We start from the raw sequence: 20421 nt of genomic DNA on the forward strand, positions 1-20421 counted from the left end.
CTAAACGAGAGCTTGAGTCAGCAGTCTGAGATGGATTACGGTGGCATTGGTGCTCTCATAGGAACGCGGGGTGGGACACCGGGGGGTCTCGGCGGCATCGGCGGCCCTCTCTGGAAGCCAAAAGGAGGAGGACGAGGAGCACCGTAGCCAGGTGGAGGCATGGGAGGAGGCCCTCTCATACCTGGAGGCACAGGTGGACCTGAGCGAGAGAAAGAGGGTCAGAACGTGATAAAACCATTACCTTTGATCATAAGCTCTCACTACAGAAAACAGGATTTCAGCATTTGAAAGAAAGCCAATATGTAGGGCTTAGAGTCATGGTGAATGATGGTTAGTGTAAAGAGCCTGAACTACAAAACAAAAATACACTTGTGAAATTTGAATTAAATCCAAAACCATTATTTCAATGGTCAACGATCAAACCTTTCAGCTGATTTCAACTAACTAGTATAGTTTGCACCAAGTTCTTAATATTGGACGCAATCAGGTCTGCCTTTCCAGAGACCCACATCTAGATCAGGGTGAAACTGAAGTGTGCACGGGTGCCTGTACAGTGTGCGATAACAATAATCTCACAAGCTCCTTGCATGTCACCCTGTGCGAGATGGATCTGATAAAGTTTCAGTCCTGATCTGTGTCAGACTGTATATCATCAGTCGTGAGGCATGTGAAGTGTTTCAGCCACGGTGCTGGCACTCCTGACCGTCTCTGATCACCAAAGCTCTAAATCAGCCGTCAGCAGACTTGTCTCACCTGCATCTTGTCCAGTCTCGGACGATAGAGGACCAGAGATGTTACCACATTTCTCTTTTCAGTATTAGTAGAAGTTTTCGACTATGGTGTAGGCGCCTATTAAAATCATTTTGCTGAGACAACACAGCAGGAAAATATAGTTTACCAGTGGCAGGCCTGCTCATAATAAGCCAACTGTCACGGTAGTCATGGCAACATGGGTATGCATCAATACCACAGATCATTAAATCTATTTTGTTGCATAATAGATATGTAGAGGTAGGGTTACCAGTTGCTTTTGTGCAGACAATGCTCTTCTGATGCATTTTCCCTTCAAATGACAGACGCAGTATTTGTATGCAGAGGAGACTTTTTTTGACAACAAAGATTCAAGGAGACGCCACAGTGCTTACCCATGGGAGGCCCATATGGTGCTCTGGGTGGCATGCCCATAGGCGGAGGTGGGGGCATGCCAGGGGGTGGCGGTGCCCGTGCTTGATTTGATCCTGGGGGAGCAGGAGGTGGAGGCACCATGCCAGGAGGAGCAGGCGGGGGCATGGGCATCTGAGGCATAGCTGTGAAACACAAACAATTAAGTCTACAGGTATGTTGAACAAGGGACTGGTCTCTTGCACTGCAGCATTTCTGTTAGAAAACCAAAGAATTTCAATTTCAAACCGACAGAATACATTACACAACAATGGCATAGAAGAAAGCTTTTTTTAAATGTGACCATGACTTTATCAATATATTTTTCCCACTTGCGGCCACGGTGTAAACATTTCAATCTTTAACAAACTATTACCTGGATGCATGTTGCCTGGAGGGAAGGGTGGTGGTCCAGGTGGAGGCCCACCACCGCCACCCTGTGGGGATGGTCCCCCTGCATTTGGAGGCATGGGCATTGATGGGGGCATTGATGGGGGCATTGATCCGGGAGGAGGAACGGGTGGGAAACCAGGAGGTGGCATGCCTGCAGGAAAACAAGATGTATTTACAAGCTATCATTTCATTTTCTGTTAGTGCACAAATTAAACATTCTAGACGTCATAGCTACTGTTCGAATGTTTTTAAGTGCACTAGCATCTCACAAAGGAGGGTAATTTGTCAGCTGTCATGTTCACTTTTAGTTACAGACAGCACTCAAACTTAAATCAAATCAATATCATCATCACTTACTGACAAAAGAAGCATCAGTCAGAGCAGCACGCATACATTTCCTAGAGGACTCTACTTCATCTCGCTGATGGTAATGAAACCTGTTATCTACCCTCATGACACTCAGCACAATCAACTACTCAATTCTTAACCTTTAATCAGAGGCAGCTGCTGTATATGGAATATGACAAGAGAAACATCTCGTCACCATTCATAGTGTACCACAATATAGTTAATCCATGATCAATGGCAACCCCCCACACACACACTTTGACACACATGTGACCAGCAGATTAATTGCAATATTTAACCATCATAGTTTTACTGCCGCTGTTACGTCAATAATTCCCACAATCTTGACACAGAGTTGCAGTGAAAACATAGATAAGACAGATGTGTGCTGTGTTTGTCTCTGATGTGCAATGATCGGGTTAGGAAAGAGCAACTGATTTAAAAACCATCACTTTCCCCTCTTCTGTGGGAGATCCTGTCTGCTGTGACTTTGTGCCTTTTCAGTGCTGTAGCTGGGAAACTGGACATTCTTGTCATCTTAAAAATAGATAAGATTGTGATGCTTATCACAACTGGAGCTATATCTGCTGCCTTCCCTTCGACACACAGCTCTGCTTGCTCACTGGAGCAGCTTTAATCTGTGCCGCCTGTGCCACAGTAGCCTTCAGTGTTGATAGGCTATTACTGCACGAATGATGTGTGTGCAAGACACTGAGCAAAACTAGTGGTGACTACAGATAGACAGAAGCAGATACATCAGTGTGTAGCACTTTTTTTTTTTCATTTTTCCCCACCCCCCTTTGTTGGTCAGAAATTAAGTCCTTTTTCTATATGTGGATGATTTTCACATTTTAGAGTGAACCATGTATGGATGACAAAGGACATATAACATGTCAAACCACACAGGTATACATAATGTTCTCTATGAGAATATGACCTTACATTATCATCTAGAAAGATATTAATGGGATCTTTCCACATCTGCTGACGAACAGTGGTTTATAACAGCCGCAGATCATCCTACCATTCTGTACAGCAGGATTTCCTTCATACCTGGCATGGGCATCCCAGATCCTAGTGCAGTTAGGACGGGTGTCGGAGCGGATGGTGGTGGAGGGGCGTCTGCAAACAGCTGATGTGGCCTGTCTGCCTGGGAGAGAGGGTTCTGCGCAGCCAGGAGTCGCTCTGCAGCTGAGCCATGTCGTTCTCCCTTGGAATCCTTCTTGAAGGCGTAGGACACCGTGATGGGCCTGTTACAGAGGTACTGGCCGTTCATGGCCTCAATGGCGGCATCTGACGCATCAAAGCTTGCAAAATTGATGAAAGCGTAACCCTTGGAGTTGCCCGTGTCTGGGTCTCGCATGATCTTTGGCGTCTGGAGGATCACACCAAAGGCACTGAATGTGTCGTAGAGCAGTTTCTCATCAATCTCTGGGTCCAGATTACCAATGAAGATGTTAGCACCCACATCCAGGTTTTTGTTGTGCGCAGAGGCTTTATTGACTCGGATTGGTTTGCCATAAAGCTTTATCATATTCATGATTTTAATGGCATAGTCAGCATCCTCTTCACTAAGGAACTCCACAAAGCCATAACCTGAGAAGGAGTGAGAAGTGAAAGAAGTTGCATGATTGTTGTTTATCTGCAAAAGAGATTCTTATAGACAACAAAAAATGACTGACATGTTGCTCCCTTGGTAATCATGAAAGTTTCAGACAATAACAGCTGATGCTCACCTTGATGTTGGCCAGTGACCCTGTCTTTGGGCATGTGTGTGTTGACCACAGGACCAGCCTGCAGGAAAAGCTCCCATAGCAACGGCTCTGACACCTTTTCATCCAAGCCGCCAACATACACAGTGGCGTCTGAAAAAATGAAAGAAATGAAGTTGTCAAAAGTATCAGTACTTTCTCTAAAAAGATCTGGTCTCCATTAATTTCAAATTCAATAGTATTTAAAGTACCAAGGCTATAAAAAACAGATTTACAATTAGTTAATACTGACAGAATGTCATTAAAAAATAACACTTTAATAGTAACCGTAAGCGTTTTATACGGTGAACCTAAATGATACGAATTTTCTTAAAAGTCTGTATTAGAACTAAACAATAAAGTTTTCCGGCTTTTTTTGACAGCTCCTTCTTGGTTAACTAACCTACCAAGCCATTATAACCGTGTTCTTTTCTACAGACCAGATCACTCCTCTCTATATTGTCAAATCATGTGTTAGAGCACATTAAATATCAGTCCGGTCATTTCTTCAGTCGAGAAGATCGCCTTGTGCTGCTTCAGACTCTGTGCTAGCTTGCTAGGCTAACTTTAGCTGTTAGCCAGCAGGACGCTCCTCTGCTTCCAATGCGCTAACAGCCACCACTCTTCAAATCAATAAAAAATAACGCTGCGTTTAGGTTCTAATGTAAGAAACAAGTAAAAGAAAGTAAAATACATATAATTTAATTGAATGGCTAAATTAGCGGCAAGTCAAGGTAACGACAACACAGCATTTCCATGTGATCGACCAGTTGTTTATCACAGACTATTAGCAAACCAGGCGGCCAGCGGCGCTCATTAAAACAAAATGAGCCGTCTGAAGTGTAGCCCACTAGCAGATTAATAAATGGCTAAAACGAACGGCTAAAACAGTTACCATGACGATGAATTTACCTTGGTTTCTCTCTGATATTGGTCCCGCTGCCATGTTGAATGAACAACGCAGCCAGCGTCCTTCGCCGAGGCCCCGCCTCTTCCTGTCTGTGTGCCGGAGGCGGAAGTGATACAATAAAATCCAATATTCTTTTAAATCTGTTCTTGAGAATAGTCACAGATTAAGGTTATGTGATATAGTCAAAATTTCTACTGTCAGGTACCTGTGCTGTCTGAGACAATAACAAATATCTTAATAATATATTTATTTCTAGCCTTTTTTCCCCCCATTTCCTAGCTTTTTCAAGCTATGTCCATTAAAACACAGCTCTAGTCCATGTATGATTTGGAGCACACTAAGCAGTGTCCACAGTGAGTAAATTTCATTCTAAAATATTTTGAAAAGCTACTTTTTCATAAATGCAAATTACGCTCAAGCCATTAAGGCATTACAAATGATTGTGTATTTACTTGGTCCAAGTTATGAAGGTTCAGTTGTTCTCCCTTGTACTAACGCAGTGAAATAAGTAACATAACAAATTAATAAACATTTGTATGAGCCAATTTATTACATCATATAAATCTACTAAAAGTATAAACATGGAATACAAAATGCTCATAAAAATACATACAATAAGGGCCTTGAGAAACACTTTTATAAAACAAATACTGTATATTATATGAAACATATAAAAACAAAACTTAATCAACATATCATGCATCAAAACCAAATGACGAAAAGCCCGTTTTTTATAAAATGGATAGCAAAAAAAAATTGTTCAAAAAAGCCTTTACTGATAATGATTACAAAGAAACATCAAAGGCATTTGTAAGAAGAGAGCTCAGAGATTAATGGCTTGTGGTCAGAAATCACACACAGAATAAGCATCTACATTAGAAGCAAAATGCAAAAATACACAATTCAAGATCTTCAGACTCATTCCTGTAGTCAGCTCATTTAAATACTTGAGTTGTTCTCATGAAATATAATTCAGCTTGATGTTCTTCTGTTGGACTTCATCAGGCGATATAATCACTGATAAATTCAGATAACATATCTGCAGATGAGATTCTAGGAGTAAACAAATACAAAAAAGAAAATGTGTGTCAGTTCAAAGGTATATTCCAACTTTTCAGTATTTACGGAAAAGGGCTGGGGGGTCTTTGCAAAGATGACAAGGTTACATAGAAACATTTTCCTATTTGTGCTGCACACATATTTTGCAAGCTGAGTACCAAACAAACAATATATCATGATTATAAATGTATACAAAAGGTCGTAAGATTTGATAAATCCTTCATAATCTAATGTCATGTAACATGTTTACGAAATAGTTCGACATTTTAGGAAATATGCTTATTCACTTTCTGGTGGAGGGTCAGATGGAAACTGATACCACTTTCTTGTCCGTGCAGTAAATTTTAAGATACTGCGAGCAACGAGTTAGCTGTAGCCGTTTTTTTTTCTCTGAGCAGTTTCCAAGTGACCAGATTCCAGGAAGTATCCGGCCACAACCAAGAAATAGCTTAGTCCGACAAACACAACCACACGTGAAAAGGCGAATTGCCGTATTGAAACTTTGGTTTTTGTACAGGTTAAACATATGAGCTATAGCATGTTAACTGGTGAGCTTTAAGGGTGCTAGCAGACAGATTTTATAACCTTTGGATGGAGCGAGGCTAGTTGTTTCCTGTCTTTATGCTAAGCTAAGATAACTGGCTTGCAGCCTTACATTTAAAACACAGATGTGAGAGTGGTGTCAATCTTCTCGTCTCCGTCAAAAAGTGAATAAATGGCAAACTATTCCTTTGAAGTACTGTAACAGTAATATAACATGTAATCTATAATTTCATCTTTCTGTGAAAACAGACAGAAAACACTGTAAAGCAGAGTAGAACGTCCTTTAAAGACCTCATTAAATGAAATGAAACTTTTAGAGCTTTTTATGTGTCAAACTATTGTATGCTATTATTTTGATAAAGGCACAATCATCCCAGCAATAAAAAAAATGGTTCTGGCTTTAATAATACTCAATCTCTGCTGCTTTTTCTGTTCACTGCCTCCTCAAATTTAGTGTAACCAGTTTCTTCTGTTGATAATCCAGCATTCAGCAGGGAGACGGGCCCTCCTGCTGTTTAACTTGCATAATTACCGCCCGCATTTCCTTCCAGCCAGAGCCACACATGATCAATTAAACTCTCACTTCCATTACATGGGGTCTTTAAAAGGCTACTCACTGAAATGAGCTCATCCTTATAATGTATTCAATACATTTTAGATAGATAGAGAAAAATAAAGATATCACATTTACAGTATGAACGAAATCAGGTCCTTCAACACGAAGATATTTGAAAAGGTGATAAGTGCGAGTTACATACTTTGTTTTCAGCTCATGGACATACACTAGCACTGCTAACAAACAAATGCTGCTTCCAGTACATCAAAAAACACAAACCACAAGTGCTGGTACTGTTCTGTACTGACCGCATTGACTCACATATGATGAATCAGCCCGTTAAAACCGTCAACTCATTTTTTTTTTTTGGCCTTCACATTTTACCACCACTGTGTGGCTGTTCGTTGTTCCTGCAAGATGAAGCACATGACAAACAATCTGTATCGCCGGAGCAATTCAACAGTCTGAATGTTGAACAGCATTGCTGAGTAGATCCTTTAGTTGATAGCACACTGAAAATATACATTCAGCTAGTGTCATGGTCACCCAGCATACGATGAACACTAAAACAGTCGAAAGCCTTCACAAACACAAAATGAAAACATAGTGATGGTTAACGATCGGATTTTTTAAAAAACCTGAGCTGCTGCCAGAGCAATCAGTCACCTGCTGACACTTTTTGCAAAGTACCCTCAAATTTATACATGAGCCAGTAAGTATATTTCAATGCTTACTTGAATTCTGGTATTATGTGACTATGCAATTTCCACATATTTACACTTCATTCTCGTTAAAACAGGCAGAACGAGGTTGTGAACCCATGCTGAAGAGGTTATTAGGTGGGATCCTTTATCCCTTTGCTGTTGTTGTGGTCGTACGACCCTGATTACAAAAAAGTTGGGACACTGTGTAAAATGAATAAAACAGAATGTGATATCTTGCTAATCCTTTTTGACATACACTCAACCGAAAACAGTACAAAGAGAATATATTTAATGTTTCACCTCATCAGCTTCATTGATTTTTGTAAATATCTGCTTATTCTGAATTTGATGCAGCAACACATTTCGAACAAGTTGGGAAAGGAGCAACAAAGGACTGGGAAAGTAGTGGAACGCTCCAAAAACACCTGTTTGGAACATTCCACAGGTAAACAGGTTGATTGGCAACAGGTTAATTGGTAAATGACTGCATTCTGTTAAAAATTATATTTTACGTTTTACACAGCTTCCAAACCATTTTGGAATCAGGGTTATATTTTATTAAAGGACACAAGGTACGTGCTATCAAGGTTTTAAGACACACACAGTTTACCACCTTGTCTTTCGAGAGTTCTAAACAGTATATGCTGGTAAACACACCCTAAACATGAAGGAGCAAACTTCAGAATGATTCACACCTTGAACAAATGTGTTTGGTTTCATGGGCCATATTAACGTATGTCCCGTACATTCACTGACGAAAGGCAGGCTTTGTGTCTGTGGGTCGAGCAAATACAGTATGAAATAATGAAAAAACATGTAAACCTCAGTCACCTGGGATGCCAAGCACATGTACAGGTATTCTTCTTTTTTTAAAAAGCACTGTTATCCTGTAATCACTAGGCACAAAGAGGTAACGGCTATAGCGGCAAGTGTTTGCTCCATGGACGGATGTGCATACTGTAAGTCAAGGCCTGATTACCTGGTCCTCGTGACAAAACACAAGATACAAAACCTAAAAGTTCCAATGACATCACCTTTGCATCTATGAAGTGATCAATGCTGTTACCAGGAATCCTACAGAGTGTGAAGGCGCGTTTCCACGAACAGACGTCGGGTTTAGTGCGAGGGCAGGGTGGCAGTGTTGGCTGCACTGAGTTGACCCACAGCTAACATCAGGATGTCTTTCTTCTCTTTGTAAAAACGCAGTTCTCTGCCCGCCAGCCTGGCATCCTCCAGTTCTCGCTCTGTCGACGCCAACTCCTGCGCGATGGTGGCCGCGACACTCTGTTCCCGGTTCACCCAGTCAGCAGCCATCTGAGTGCGCATGTCATCATCCAGAGCTCGGTGGGAATAGTGAGCCAGCACTTCCTGCAAATAAAACACACTCAGTCGTATCAAACAGGGAAAGCTAAGCAATCTTCTCACCGCTGCCGCTCGTGGTGCAAAGAAAACAATGTTTAATCTGTCTGGACCAGTCATGCCATGTAGGGTGAGATTCCACACAGTGTGTTTGTTTAGGAAACTTGATGAAAACTACCATTGTGCTCGGATAATTGAGCCCAGCTGTGAGATGAGTGACAGTACCTGTCGGGAACACTGCCGTTCTCTCATGGCTTTGAGACTCCCGTTCCAGTGCAGCAGCTGGAACACTGTCATCAGCTCCTGAGACACAAATACAGACAAGCCACAAGCAATAAGGAACCAGACTCACATAAGAACAGTCAATATGCAGCAGCTCACCCCTGCAAACCATATGCGCTTCTTCACACTTTGTATTTTCAATTAGACCAGGGATTAAGGTGTTCTAGCTTCAAGCTCTGTGCTATTAACAAAACAGGTCACATATGGGCCCAAGCTACTATATGATGGAGGTATCTAAGCTGCATCTCATTCATTTGGTCTCTGTCTTTGTTATATTGTATGTATACAAAGCCAAGCTCAACACATGCAAAACATTAAATAACTCCTGTGCTCAACCCTTACCAATGCTATTTCCACACTATGCTGGTAGAGCTGAGCAGCATAAAATGCATCTTAACACGACACAGACATTCCTGAAGTTTACGCACCTGAAACTCCAGCATGGACTTTCCTTTGTTGGACTCGAGCATGAAGCGAAATGCACCAATTCCTGTGTTGGGATTGTCGGCCTCTTCTCTGTTTCCCTGTAAACAACAACTAGTCAGTTTCTTAATTTCCTATGTATGTACTGTTCATTAAATATTCAGTCACATACAGTGCTTGCATTTGCATCTCATATATGTGTCCTTTTCCATTTCAGATTTTTTTAGGGCTGCACTGTTCCAATTCAGGACATCGGTTCAATACTGAGACAGCTGGATGAGGTATTGTGAAAATCAGGCCAATCTGTTCAATTCAGTTATATGCTTACATCTATTTGCCTATTTGTACTAAACCTTTACAAAGAATTTGTATTCCTGTTTAATTTGAATGTTTTGCTTTTACAAAATTGTTGTAGTTTAAATTGTATGCATTCCTAGTTTTCATTCAGTGTTTGTATAGACTCACGTTGAAGGAGGCCAGAGCCTCACTGACGCTCTTCTCAATGAATTCGTCTGTGATGCGTCGAGAGGGATGTTCATTGAAGACAGAGTTCATCAGGGCGATCTTTGCAGCGCTGCGTCTAGCCTCCGCCTTGGTGGGACAGAACTGTCAAACAGTGGAGAGAACATGCATTAGCGGTCAGATACAATCAGGAATACGGTGAAAAAGCTTAAGACAGCCAGTGTTTATATGGAGTAAAGTTAGCAACAGTGTGCACACGCCTTAATTTGCTGTCTTGTGGTCTTGAGTTTGCATCCATATTTGGTGTGTTGCGGTTGCAAGTATGTTGGAATTTTGCAAGCTTGTAACGAGGTACTTGAATGACCATTTTGCTTACATTACATCGTACAGTATGGAGGGTTCCTCTAAGCCACAGCACATTCATTGATGTTCAGCTATCACTATTTTAAAATCAAAGGAAACTCCTGTCGTCATGCTAAGGCAATGCGGATACTGTACCTGGAAACTTCCGAAGCAGCTGCCACCTGGAAGACTCACATAGCAGACATATGGCGGGCTGTTGGAGGGGACCATCTCATAAACAACTAGAGCTCCGTTCCGCAAGTCGGCCCCTCTGGTCAGCTTCATCTGCCAAAACTCCTGCAAAGCCTCCACCACGTTTACTGGAGTGCACAGAAATAAACGAAGCCTCGTCTCATTGTGGTAAATCAACACTTTGTTTGTCATTTACTCCATTTACATAAAACTACTCTGGTTTCTTGAATGCTTTTCAGAGATTAGTTTGCATCTAAACTGCCACTAGCTACTGGCCGCGCTCTGCAACATCCTCTCTAAACACAATGATGGAAAGGGTGGGGGAAAGGTCGTCTCAAGGATGCCAGAGGCTTTTCCTGAAAACATTTAGGTGGCTGCTGAGAGGAAATTCTGCATCACCTCAGAGGAGCCGCTTAAAGAAACACACCATCAACTCTACACTTTCTGTGCCCTGGTGAGAAACACGCATGCCCCACAAAAGCAGCAACAAAGACAAGCAGTGAAATGTGCGACTGAGTCTGAAACGATTATTTGGGTTTGAGACGTGAGTGCAGCTAATATTATCCGAGGCTCTTTAACCTCCACTAGCTCTCAGCTCTGTCCTGCTGGGCTGTCACTGTTTGAACACAGGCAGCCTGCCTCTCGCTCTCTGCAGTCTGGAGCCTGATTAGAACGTTTTTAGGACTGCAGCTCTGCCGCCATTGAGTTCTCTGTAAACAAGCCTGGATATATTCTGACATCAGACATATAAATCCCTAAAGTGCAATCCAAATAATTTTGTTATTGCTCTCTGCTGTGTATAAAAGGAAAATGCTCGCTATAAACTGTTCTCTTGTTGTTAGCCAATTATTAAGTGATAACTTGTGTGCAATTGAAAACAGCAGTGTTGCTCTCTACTTTCACAACAAATGGATATGAATCCATATTCTGCATCATACGTATTAACAGTGAACTTAGGCTGGTGCTAGATGTATGACGAGCCATGGGCTGCACAGTATATGTATTCCATTGTATTGAAATGTAGATAAGTTTTCATAAAGCAGCCACAGTGTTCAGAGTTATTTCTGTGCATCTAAAGGGTTCAGGGCAGCGATAAGATAATGCATTTTGGTCTGCTTTTTTAGTCAGTTTTTGAGCATGTCCTGAAAGATAAAGCAGAGAGAGACAGGAAATATTGGAAGATAGTGGAGAGAAACATGTGACAAATGACGCTGGCCCAAACTCAACCCCACCACGCGGCAGTGGCATGGCATCAATCAGCCTATATCTAACGAATGTGTCACAGGGAAAAGTAAAAATAGAAAGTGATCAAATAAATGATCTAACTTACCTGACTTTGTCTTAATAGTTCTAATATTGCAAATTAAAGCCTTTTGATTCCCTGATAATGGCAGAATTATAACTATACCACAGGGAAATTGTAGACACCCCAAATTACAATAAAATGAAGAGGAAGTAATTATTGTCAAATGCCAAAATATTGCAGGTGCTTTTTTGTAAAAATGTGATCATTTGCATAATACAGACAGTAAATCACAAAATTGGAGCAACATTAAGCCAAAAATATATCCCTGATAAAACAGCCTTTATGGTGCTGCCAATATTAACGGTGTTAAGTAGCCTAAATTGGATGGAGGAGGGAAGAGGCGTTAGTCAGAGCACGTTGGGACAATCTTTGGGAAATAAATCCTATTAGCACCAAACAGGAACACTTGTATTGGCTCCAGCTGTCAGCATTACAGCAGCTTTTTGGGTTAATGTTAGTTTTAAGCACAGTGCTTGTCCGTGTGCTGTGGTGATAAATAAAAAAGATTCAAAGATGCCTTTTCTCTAAAAAGTTCATATCCATCTGGTGCTACTTATGAAGACGAAGTCTGTATATATACACATCTACAAAAAGATGTATAAACTGTATTTTGATCAATAAACAAGTGCACTCACTGATAGTGTGTAAAAGCCGCTGCCTTTGCTCTGTAATTCAATGTTATTCATATTTTCACTGTTTACATTACAGGACCAGTGTCCAATGTAAAACAAGATGAATTTAATGTGTCTTATTTCTATTATATTAGGTGTATTGTTGGTTAATGTAATCCCCCAGAGCTGTGGTAGTTAATCCTATAATGAAGTGATAGAAGCCGAGGTTACCATAGCTTTATAAATATGAAAGGAAAGAAGAAGAGGAAGCATTATGGTGATATTGCTTGAGGTGAAAATGAATAAAGTAGCCTGTAAAGGAATATAAAGTGAGTGTACATGACTCTGTGCAGGCTAACGCGGATATTACAGGAATGTAGCATGTGTTTTTTCCCTTGCTAATCCACTTCCAAACAAATGGCGCAGCTAAAAGTGGTTTTCTGCTCCTCAAAACTCCCCGAGTGAAAACTGAATAATATGACACATTATCTCCACATTAAGCTGGTTATTATCACTGGACGTTACCTCTGCCGTAACCTTGTGTGTGTTTGGCGAAGCTGCGGACCACAGCCTCCACCGCCTCCTTCAGCACCGCCGGGTTCCCCGGGTTACAGTGGCCGGTCGCCCCCGGCCCAAGCCCCGCTCCGACGCCGCCGTACAGGCTGTGGAGCTGCAGCGGGGGTGGCGGAGGAGGAGGCCCGGACGAAGCGGCCAGAGAGGCCGGGGAGGGCAACAGCGGCGCGATGGGGACCGTAACCCCGGGCCGTAGAGAGGAGCGGAGCGTCCCGGTCGGTCCGGAACCGAATCCAATCCCTGGCTGTAGCCTCTGAGGGCGGATACTGTCCGGGATAACGTTAGATTCCATTGTCCCAACGTAATGTCTGCGAATTCCCGGGATCTCTGGGTGAAATTTAAACCGTTAGACCCGACGGGTTCAGGCTCAGAAATGCTCTCTACAGGCTCAGTGAACAAAGTGTTTGCTGGCTTTTGTCAATCACAGCTGAAAGAAGAAGTCAGCCGATGTTCAGTCGACACAGATCACCGCTGCTATGCATCCTCACTCTCTGGATTAGGCTGCGGGATTGTCACTCAAGTGATGCCTTCAAAGACACCTCGAATTGTACAGCAATTTTACATGCTAAGCCCTGCTGTCCGTGGTTTTACCAATGGTCTACATTCTACATAATGGATGCAGGGTGGGGGTTTTTCCGATTAATTATGTATTTTGTTGTATGCATGTAAAATAATGTGTGATGCCAATTATTTTTGTAGGTAATTTATTTTTATATAGTTATTTTTGTTCTGTAGTGACTGTGGTCTTGAGTGAGTAGTGTGTGTTTGTCACCAAAAAACGTGACTTAGTTAAAACGTGTGTTTTTATGTTGCATTTTGTTTAATCCAACACAGACTTCTCTTAATCTCTTCCTGCTCTCAGTCCATATTGCAGTTTTAGTATTGTTACTTCTGTCACTTTTGTTCATGTCCACCCTGGAAGAACGATCCCTCCTCTGTTTCTGTATCTAAATTGAGTGTCTAAGAATAGAGTTTGTCATATGCTGTTAATATAGTAAAGCCCTTTTAGGCAAATTTTAGATTTTGTGTTGCTATATATATTTCAAGAAATGATTTGATTAAGAACAGCCAGCAGTAATCTTGAATTTGACCTTGACACTGTTTTTTCTGTTATATTAGGTACACCTTTACTATCCAATGCAGTCCAATTTGCAATTGCAATTTTAAGTTTATTACTTATCATTTTTATTGACATTGGATCAGAAACTGTAGTTCTATTGAAATTTTTGAGGCCATAATTGGTGGTGTTATTGTGTTGGATTAAATTAAATTGCAGAAAAATGTGTTTCTGAAGTTTTGTGCAGGATTACAGAATATTAGAAAGTCACCAGTTAGTGCTGGAAGATGTAATGCCACTAAACCAACTACTCACCAGAGATTTCTCATAGATGTTTGCTTGTACTGCTAATATGTTAATCCCACTTGTAAAGCTGGGCCTTTAAAGAAACTGTGCCAGAGGAAACTCAGTTTACTTAAAAACGCAACTGACAAAATAATCATTTTTTCACCTTCAAAATATTAAAATCACACAGAACTTGTTTTGATGAACGAAAAGGGAAACAAGGCGCTGCTATTTTAATACTTAAATACAAGCCCTTAAAATAACAGACTCCAACATGTCACATTTTGTGGACTTGGGCGAAGATGCTACTTTTTCTTGGCATCTAATTTGTACGTGTGCATTCATATTTGACATTTCCGATATTTTCTGTGGCACTTGAAAGCAGCGGTGGAAAGTCAGAGGAAAATCAGTGGAAGAAATCTGAGCCCCCTCTGTTCTCCTCTGGCACCAACAGAGAACAACTACAGTGTGGGTTTACAGCTCCAGCTCTGCAGCCTGAAGCATGTGATTAAAACTTGGAAGCAGAGTAACTCTGTTTACTGGATAAGAGGGTGAAAGAAATCATGACCCTCCTTTGAAACAATGAAACAAATAATGGAAGTTTGAGGTAAATTGGGTTGTTTTCCAGTTAGTGGACCACCAACTTTTTGCAGAACAAAGAGCTGAGGAGGAAACGGGACCTCCTCTTGTGCTTCCTAATTTTTTTTTTTTTTTTTTTTTATGACTTTCTGGAACTTTCTGTCATTTTTCATTCTCTCTGTGGTCTGGTATGAGGCCAGAGGATTTGGGAGGAGGAACTTGGGAGCATGTGAATGTATCTTTCTTGTAGCTGAATCTGCAAAAACAAGTTTTTCACAAATTCGAGCAGACGGAGGGACTGTGAAAATGTCACAGTAGCCAAGAAAAAAATGTCTTAAAACTACGACTTGAGATGTGGCCTGTTAGTGTTGTGTACTTTAGACTTACACACAGGACAGAAAGGAAAATCAACAAAGTCATATATCAGAACTGTAATGAGTGTTTGGCTCACTGGAGGGCGTGCTCTCATTTCATTACATCAGTTAATAACCACAGCTATGCGGCTCTGTGACGTTTGGACACTGATGCTCTCCAGTTGTTTTCTAATGCTCAGTTTGTATAAACTGCTGTGCGTTAGCAAGGCCAAACTCAACTATGGATACAGCTTTAATGCAGGAGGCTTCAAAGCAAGCCAGTAGTTGCTATAAGGGATCCTCTGACATAAATACTTACTACTGATTTTCCCCCCACTTCCTATCATCTTTTCTTCCTCTCATTGTTTTTCCTATGGCTATTATTACAACTTAACAGCCATCCTAAACAGGGTGTGTCCTCCACAGTAAGCTGACCTGTCATATGTCTGATGGTGAAAAACAACAGAGTACTTTTCTTGAGTATTTTCCATTTTAAGAGACTTGTACTTGTACTGCACTATACTTCAGAGGTGAACACTTTACTTCTTACTCCACTTCATGGAATCAAAGGGCACAAGGTCCCTTTAAGATTAAGATTTTACATGAAATCACATGTGATAAGCTTATAAATACAATGCACTGTTTCGGTCCTTGTCATGTTTCTGATGAGTTGTTTGCAGCTCCACCAAAAAGATATTTCCTCTCTAAACTTCTCAGATGGTTTCAATTAGATGACTGTCTGAAGCCAAAATAAGTAAAATTACCCAATATTTCACAAAAAAAGGAAATCTGCCAGAAAATTCCAAAAAGTGAACACAAATGTGTGTTGTTTTTTCATATTTCTTACCCCATTAATAATCTCATGAGCACTTCGATTTATCTTGTGAGCCTCTAAATGGGGACCGACAACTATTGAACAGTATATAAAGTTGATAAACAGGCTATTACAAACTGATGCATCTGTAACGATTTAGTCATGTAGTATATAATAGTATCAGTATTTCTACAGAGTCATTTTACTCTTGTTACCTTAAGCAGATTTTACTGTTAATACTTCTGTGCTTTTACTTAAGAAGTTTAGATACATTGTAATGAAATTTCTTATACATTAATGTGTCTGTCCTTCAGCGAAGGATGTGAGTACTTTATATATGAAGTAGTTTGAATTAGCTCCATGTTGACCAGCCAAAACATTAAAATGCAGCTTACATGCAACGATAATAATAATAATTATTATACAATTTGACTTAGCAGTTATAGTATATACAGTAATGTAACACTCTGAAAAGGGGCAGTTGTGTGTAGTGAGAACTATTTCATTTGATGCATTTTGCTGATGATATTTATGTTTTCTCACGATCAAAACATGTTCTTACCACCTCTCCATGCTGCCGCATATTAGTGTACTACTCAGGTCTGTGTCATCCGTGCATGCCTTGCATTCCACAGTGAAGACCGGCCATGTCTGGAGCTCTTTTTTTTTTTTCTTTCCATTTTTAGAGGCGTAAACACCCGGAGCTTTCTCCACCAGGGGAGTCCAGGCCAGTGGTGAGCACACTCTGGACAGAGAGAATAATCGCTCATTGAAAACACTCCCACATCTGGTTTTGATCTAAGCTTTACAGTCAAAGTCTGACTTTTAAAACTCCAGCACAGGGCTATGATGAACAGGGACTCACAGGATTGTCGTTTATTTTTTATTAAACCGTTCATGTTGACGATGTCCACTGCCACCATATCTTCCCTCCATTCCCATTTCTCCCTGTCTTGAATTGTTTATTACCTTCTGGGTTGGAGTGGGGCTGAGGATTAATTACTTTACAACAGCCATAAAGATAGACTGGTAGCAAGAACACCCGTTGGATGTAAACCAAAGGTAGAAGGTTTACATCCACATGGATGAGTGTCACACAAGGTTTCTGCCAAAGAACAGCTGAGATATTACCAAAGTCCATATTGTTTAAGTAGCTCTTGCTTTCTCTTTAAAATAGTTTTCAATCCTGTCACTTCTGTATCTGTCCTTTAGATTAACACAAATGAATCTTAAAAGTCAAAACTGTAAGTCCTGTGTGAAGAAAACAAGGTTAAGAGTCTACAGCTGTGCCAGCAGCTCTATAAGGATGTTCATGGGACAACCAAAGTGATCACATGTCATCTTCAGGAGAGCACGAACACCTGTGCCAAATGTCATCTCAATCCATCCAATAGTTGTTGAGATGCTTCACTTAAAACCTCAAAGGTCAACCTGCTGGTGACAGTCAATGAAAAGATAAAATCACAGTCATTAGGATTCATCCTCTTGGAACCACGAATGTGAGTACAAAATGTTGTGCCCGTCCCTTCACCTGCTGTGATAATTCAGCCTGCACCGAAGTGGAGGCCACACCACCAGCATGGCTAACAAGAAAGCATGCTTTTCTGAGAATGTGAAAATACAATGAAAGCTAAGCACCACCGACATAAAGTCTGATTTCTTCACTACTACTAATACTATTAATAATAATAATATTGAGCAATATCAAAAATTAGAATTGCAAAGTATTTTACAACCACAATAGTAGGATAAAATGCAAAATAAAACAGGAAGAAAACATTCTGTCAGTTATCTTGTCTGTTATCATATCTGTTGAAGCTGATGTGGCAATAGTCGAGGAAAGGCACGTCACTGTCACGGTGATGCTGTTACGGGTGATTAAGTGTTTTATTTAATCAATATGATAAGATGCACCCTCATGTTGGACAGTCAGCAGTGGGACTGTTGGACTTTGGTTAGTTTGCCAGGTGGCAGTCCGAGCAGCAAGGGTCAGCACTGTGCGTCCCTCGCTGGCACAATCATCCAATAATGTTTTGCTTCTTTATCTTGTCCAATCAGATTCACGCATCACGCCGGGGCTGCATCAGCAGGCTGGACTATAAGAAGGGGGAGAGTCCCGCAGGAAAGGCACCATCCGGTCCAGATTCTACTGCCGTACAGGTGAGCTCAACTGTTTATCTCTTGTTTGTATGGGCTTTAACTACATTTGATACACTGAGAAAATTATTCTTGAATGTGAAACTTCTAAACTTCAGGCTGAAATGGGATTTTTTTTAAATATCCCTTTACTTATCACTAAAGATACTCAAAGGGGCACTTTGAGTACAGTGTTATTGCTAATAGATTAAAAGAACTATGAACAAACGGGAATATTGAATTTGAATGAATTTTAAAGGAACACAGCGAACAACCAGCTATGCGTAGGTTTGCTCCTGAATGCTACACTTACTCATAAAGTTATTGTGTTTGTTTTTAAACCCCCTCAATCTCGATTATTATCATCAATGAATAAATGACCCAAAGTAAGGCAGAATTTAAAGCAGCATAGTGACATCCAGCAGGTCTAAATAACATGAAACCAGTGGAAGTGATTAGTTCCTTCATGTGTTTTATTAGTAAATCAGTAAAGTGGGCAAAGTAATAAAAAAAACAAGTATTTGAACATGGGGGTTCACGCCTCGAGCACGAATCTGTGATAAATGATTCCAAACTCAAGGTTCGCTTACTGGCTTTAACTGGAGCTGCTGACACAATGCCTCTGATAAGCCAGGTAAAGTTTACAGGTTAATGTGTGTGGGTCTGGACAAACATAATGAAAAATAAATATTTTGTCGCATTGTGACAGAAAGCCAGGCCGGGATTCCTAGAATGACTTTTATCAGTGAGTCATCTGATTGAGCAACAGGAGGCCTTCCTCCACTCAACCTCTGATAAACAACTTTATGAAACATCTTCATTGATCCGAGGCTGTGTCATGTTGGTTTTAAACATTGTCAGGGATGATTAAACACATTGTTTCAGAAATGAAAGCATCATGGCAAAGAGGGATGGTGCTTTCAGCCAGCGTGGCTATGAGTTTCTTTCAAAAATGGAGAAAGGAGCATACAGCATACTAACATCAGGTCATATCAGCATTAACCATGCGGATTCATTACGTTTGTTTTTGCAGGTCTTCTCTGCTCAGCAGCCATGAAATTCTCCCTCATTGTAGCCGTCGTCGTCCTTGCTCTGGCACAAGGTTCGCACAATTCTTTTAAGTTCAAGTGTTATTAGGTGAAGCAACACACGGTTATTGACTTTTTCGTCTTGCCTTTGGAATCCTGCAGGAAGCTTTGCGCAAGATGTTGGCAATCTTGAAGGGGCCGGTCAGTACTTGGAGGAGATGAAGAACAAAATGGCTCAGGAGCTGACCCAGATCCTCCGCAACCCAGAGTTTGCAAACCAGGCTCAGTGAGTTCAGTTAACCCCGACACCTCAGCTTCCTCACACATAAAGTAAAGGTCTGGTCATGACTCATGTTCATGGTAAATAAAATCTACTTGATGGACCTTGTTCACTGTTAAATAGCAGCCAACAGAGTTGTAGCTTCTTATAATCTGTGGTAGGCTACTTCTACTTGAGCACAGTATTTTACATTACAGTGTACTTCTGCTTTCAAATAGAAAGTACTTAAATACAAAACATATGATCAGTTTGCATAAAAAGTCTAATTTATTTTTATTTAACACCTCTTCCACCACTGTTAAATACCTTTCATTTCTTGATAGCGAAAGTTGTTAGTTTTTACACTCTTTTATGTAAGGAATTAATGTAAATGAACAAAGGAAATACTGACATTTAGCTCATAGACTATGAGCTTGACTAGACCAGTGCCTTTCTGACTTTTCTTCATGTTTTACCCCACAGGAACATCCAAACCCAGCTGGAGCCCCTGGCTACTCAGATTCAGGAGCAGATCAAGACTGTCGCTGCCAACGTCGAGGAGCAGATGAGGCCCATGTTTGACAAGTTACAGAAGCAGATAGAGGCCATCCTCCAGACAATTACAGACCAGGCCAGGCCCGTCAGCAACTAAACCAACTGCCCTTCCAAAAGTGCAAATGGTCCTCCACTCCAGGATCATCTTGAACTGGAGCGATTTGTGTTTGATGGCCTCAAAGTAAAGGCAGAAGTAGAACAGCCTAAGATGTGTTTCAGTGATCGTTAACATCGACATCATCATGTGTGTCCCAAAGCACAATTAAAACTTGAAACACAACTTCACGGCATCAGTTTCATTTTGTGTGTGATGAGTGTGTATCTAAATTTACTATTGGACTTCTTAGCTATTTTGATTTTGCCAACAGAAGCTGACACAT

The 20421-nt window shown here is 40.9% G+C and overlaps 3 protein-coding genes across 3 annotated transcripts; 1 reads left to right on the forward strand and 2 right to left on the reverse strand.

Annotated features, from left to right (window-relative positions):
* On the reverse strand, nt 1-4637 carry sf3b4 (splicing factor 3b, subunit 4). The gene is made up of 6 exons (XM_041955819.1): nt 4566-4637; nt 3639-3767; nt 2956-3498; nt 1538-1705; nt 1146-1307; nt 1-199 (listed from the first exon to the last, which is right to left on the reverse strand). The coding sequence occupies exons 1-6, from the start codon at nt 4597-4599 to the stop codon at nt 36-38; spliced, it is 1200 nt and encodes a 399-aa protein (XP_041811753.1). The 5' UTR covers nt 4600-4637; the 3' UTR covers nt 1-35.
* Nucleotides 4638-5184: 547 nt separating this feature from the next.
* Nucleotides 5185-13445, reverse strand: lix1l (limb and CNS expressed 1 like). The gene is made up of 6 exons (XM_041955328.1): nt 12928-13445; nt 10450-10613; nt 9955-10095; nt 9495-9590; nt 9010-9087; nt 5185-8793 (listed from the first exon to the last, which is right to left on the reverse strand). The coding sequence occupies exons 1-6, from the start codon at nt 13265-13267 to the stop codon at nt 8542-8544; spliced, it is 1071 nt and encodes a 356-aa protein (XP_041811262.1). The 5' UTR covers nt 13268-13445; the 3' UTR covers nt 5185-8541.
* A 1379-nt stretch (nt 13446-14824) lies between these two features.
* Nucleotides 14825-20138, forward strand: LOC121620112 (type-4 ice-structuring protein LS-12-like). The gene is made up of 6 exons (XM_041956062.1): nt 14825-14924; nt 16750-16797; nt 18122-18223; nt 19233-19301; nt 19390-19513; nt 19970-20138. Exons 4-6 carry the CDS (start codon nt 19253-19255, stop codon nt 20136-20138), a joined length of 342 nt encoding a protein of 113 aa, XP_041811996.1. The 5' UTR covers nt 14825-14924; nt 16750-16797; nt 18122-18223; nt 19233-19252.
* Nucleotides 20139-20421: the final 283 nt, after the last annotated feature.

The sequence above is a fragment of the Chelmon rostratus genome, chromosome 16 (genome assembly GCF_017976325.1).
Source record: "Chelmon rostratus isolate fCheRos1 chromosome 16, fCheRos1.pri, whole genome shotgun sequence".
Lineage (NCBI taxonomy): Eukaryota > Metazoa > Chordata > Actinopteri > Chaetodontiformes > Chaetodontidae > Chelmon > Chelmon rostratus.